Below are 3,978 nucleotides of genomic sequence, written 5' to 3' on the forward strand. Positions count from 1 at the left end.
CTGTAGTGTGTAAAGACAACACTGATGCATGAACACAGTCTGTATCAGGGGATTTTTTTTATCATTGAGTAAACTGACGGCCCCTGACGGACATATTTTATGGATGTTTTTCATATTATATGCTTGACAATAATAGTACAAAGCAACTGCTAAACTGTTAACCCAAACAGTGCATGCAATACCTGCAGGAAGTTTGTGTTAACTGGAGATTTGGATGTATTTTTAGCAGATTATGTCCTGTGAATATTGCATTAGAAATGAGTATCCTGATATTTAGGACATTTTATACATTTCTCTTTCTGTATGATGTTTTTTTTAACAATCATAGATCATTAATAGGGTTATTTTTTTTTTTACAAATTCTGTGTAGTTTCGTTTAGATGTTTATGTTTATATATAATATACAGTTTTACATTTTTGTATATATTCTCTGTTTTTATTGCTTTGGATCTTTTTCTTGTGTCCTTAATAAAGCCATTATATTATTATTGGATAGTTTTCCCCAGGGTTTAGGACCCCTAGATTAGAAACCAGTGTTATATAATAGTTAACTGTTGCTTAGACAAAACAATCAATTTGATAACATCGCCATTGGTTTTTGTGAAAGACATTTTTCACTATTATATTTTATAAATCAAACAATTAACTGAAAATATAATCAAAAAGCAAAGCAAATTAATGAATAATGAAAATCAGTTTACATCAGTCCTACTCAGTAGCAAGTAAACTTAATTTCTAACAACTGTTACTTTCTTTTGTAAATGTCAGTTTTGTTCACATTTCTTTCCTATCATATTTAATTTAAAATGTGTCCACATTATTAGTTACTAACAGCTAACAATAATTCATCTTCAGATAACAGAATAACAAAGACTTAACGCCTAATGAATTTATATTTACATATTCCATCATTCAGTCTGTTCTATGTTCATCAATCACTGTCTGGTTTGGACTACAGCAGACAGTCAGGACTGTAGAGAGGTCATCATTGGTGCCAACCTGCCCTCCATTCAGGACCTTTACTAGTCCAGAGTCAGGAAACAGGGCAGGTAACTTCACTGCAGATCCATCTCACCCTGGACACAACCTGTTCCAACTCCTCCCCTCTGGTAGGCGCTACAGAGCACTGTACGCCAAAACAAAGAGACAGAGGAACAGTTTCTACCCACAAGCCATCACTCTGACCAAGTTAACTGCCCTGTACAATAACCCTATGACTCTTAATTAAACCATTTATTACTTATTTTCCATTGTTTCTTTTTTAAAAACGTAAAACATAATTTCTATTCTAAGAGTATTGTCTGCTGTCACACATGTTCTTGCACATATTAGTCTGTCTTTTTTGTTGAACTTGTTCTGTTTATTTACGCTGTTAGTCTGTGTTTGTACATTGAGAGCAACGTAAAACCAGAGTCAAATTACTTGTATGTGCATTCATACCTGGCCAATAAAAGTGATTCCGATTCAAAATAGTTCTTCGAATTCTTAGAGGTCTGGAAATTAAGAAAAAAAAGATATCACCTCCTTTCCTGAAAGTGTTTTGGAGTGAGCCCAACACGTCTTTCTCTGTCACTCTGTCATACACACAAAAGCAAACCGTACGCATTTTGTACTACTTCAATGAAAATGCATTTATTTAGTCCATTTGTGATTTGATTTCCACACATTTTATCAGAGAATCTGGTGAATTATGTGAATATGAAAGTTAAGAATACTTCCCGTCAGGTTGAACTGTCAGTAAGGCAGTGTGCATTTAACCAAAAATAAAGCTGACACGAGGGTTATTTAATTTTGTGTTTTCAAACATTCCATAAAATATAAAAAGCAACCACTAACACTGAACCAACATCAGATCAGGAGATAATCAGTTGCACACTGTAGAATTTGTCATTTCAAGCGTTGAGCCAGGTCACTTTTTCCCCTCTACCATAATTATGTGGTACCCAAACTTTGTCTTGACAGGAGGGTCTGTGTACACAGGTTTATCCATGGAACTGACGGATAGGGCGAAAGCTGCATCCTGGAACGGTCCAACCATCGAACCTCGTGTCATCCACCCCAGATCACCCTGTTATGAACAAAACTGCCATTTAGAAAACACGCAGTATGCGGCTAATGTGGTCAGAAAGCAAGGACAAGTGACTGAACATGAGCAACAAAGGCAAACAGGGTTCAAAAGTTCACTGTACTGAAATTAGAAACTGTGATATTGTGACAACTATGAGCAACGCCGGAAATGACGTGGACAGTTATGAGGTCAAAGAAACATCTTTGACCCCTGTAGCACTGTTATGATTCTAACAAGCCAAGTATTTATGTGCTGTCCTTGAGTATCAGCCTGAAGCCCATGTACTTTAATTATACAGTTTACACACACACACACACACACACACACACACACACACACACACAGAGTTGTTTAGAGCGACGGGGCTGCCCAAACAGAGGCGCACACCCGAGCAGTCAGAGGTGTGGTGCCTTGCTCAAGGAGGTAAACTGGCATCACTCCAGCTACCAGTCCACACACTATGTACTATGGTTTTATGCTGGAATTGAACAAACCACCCTCCGGTTACCAAGCCGAGTCCCTACGGCCTGACCTACTCTAGTGAGTAGTTTCCTGTCAGTAGTTTCCCAGTAGCTGAGAATACACTAGTGTAGGTGTCTGGTGGGGTGCAGGTGCGAATAATGTACAGTGAGTTGGTGAAACAAACTCTCATTATATTCTCTTTTACTTTATATAATGTATTTATTTTTATTGTATTTTATTATATTTTCTTTATTTTGTGTTCTACACTACCCTATGCTGCTGTGCCAATTTGAATTTCCCCTACATGGATCAGTAAAGGAACCTCAAAAGATCTTATCTTATGTTATCTTATCTTATCTTACCATCAACCAAATTTCTGTAAGTAATGGGGGAGGAAAACATTATTATTCATCACTCTGGAAAGCACCCCCCTCCACAAAAAGCTCAATATGAGCACTGTTTTGTAGGGTGATAAATAAAATGAACCTTGTACATCATATTCAACATTACACTACTACAGGCAAAATACAGAGGGCTGTCACAGTTAGTACAGTTAATATTATGGCATAATTTAAATCAATCAATAAAATAGCAAACACAATCAGTAATAACAGAGGATTTAAAAACTGAATATTTAATTATGAGTGCATGCTCTTACTCCTTGTCTAGCTTTGTCTTCACTGTATTGTGATGCTACTTCACTGAAACGGACTCCAGCCTTCAGTTTCTCCATTGCCTCCATGCATTTTCCATGTTTTTCACAGAGGATATGTCGAACCTGGAGGGAAGAAAAACACAGATTATGAAAGGCATAGTTAGACTTTCAGGAATTAACAATGGTTGGGATTCAACCTATGACTACTTAAAGTCACTGTTGACACTGTGCTTAGCAATTACAGATAAAGCATATAGGTAGTAGATCATGTATGCAGGTTATGGTGCACATACTCTGATACAAAGCTGATGTTGTTCAAGTAATAGCCTACAGATAATGATAATAATAACCTTTATCTACAGTGGTCATATCCACCTACCCCATGTTCATAAAGATACCTAGACGGAAAATATTTATTTCAGCATTCTTTGCACTATGTCTACTGTTTATAAATGTTTGTTTATAGATATGTATACCTGTATATAACTGCACATATAAATCTATGTCTCTATTGTTGAACTTGTTCTGTTTACTTACGCTGTTAGTCTACATTTGTACATTGACAGCAACGTAAACCGGAGTCAGATTCCTTGTATGCGCACACATACCTACTTAATAAAAGTAATTCTGATTTAATCATAGAGCACTTTCAAAACACAAAGGCCTTCATACAAAGATCAAAAACACTACAACTAATAATCAATTTCTGAATCAGAAATACTTACTTTTGTTACATATACTCCATATGTAATAGAAATAAAAACAGAATAGGACATACAATATATTAAGAATA

At 36.1% G+C, this 3,978-nt stretch overlaps 1 protein-coding gene across 1 annotated transcript in view; it reads right to left on the reverse strand.

Annotated features, from left to right (window-relative positions):
- Window positions 1–1,605: 1,605 nt before the first annotated feature.
- Window positions 1,606–3,978, reverse strand: part of pin4 (protein (peptidylprolyl cis/trans isomerase) NIMA-interacting, 4 (parvulin)) — a 3,334-nt gene continuing 961 nt past the window's right edge. The window contains exons 3-4 of the mRNA XM_035669148.1: window positions 3,189–3,308; window positions 1,606–2,068 (exon numbers count right to left, since the gene is read on the reverse strand). Of these exons, the coding sequence (XP_035525041.1) occupies window positions 1,910–2,068; window positions 3,189–3,308 (279 nt within the window). The 3' untranslated portion in view covers window positions 1,606–1,909. The remainder of the gene's footprint in view (window positions 2,069–3,188; window positions 3,309–3,978) is intronic.

The sequence above is a fragment of the Morone saxatilis genome, unplaced genomic scaffold (genome assembly GCF_004916995.1).
Source record: "Morone saxatilis isolate NCDOM2014 unplaced genomic scaffold, NCSU_SB_2.0 Contig22, whole genome shotgun sequence".
Lineage (NCBI taxonomy): Eukaryota > Metazoa > Chordata > Actinopteri > Moronidae > Morone > Morone saxatilis.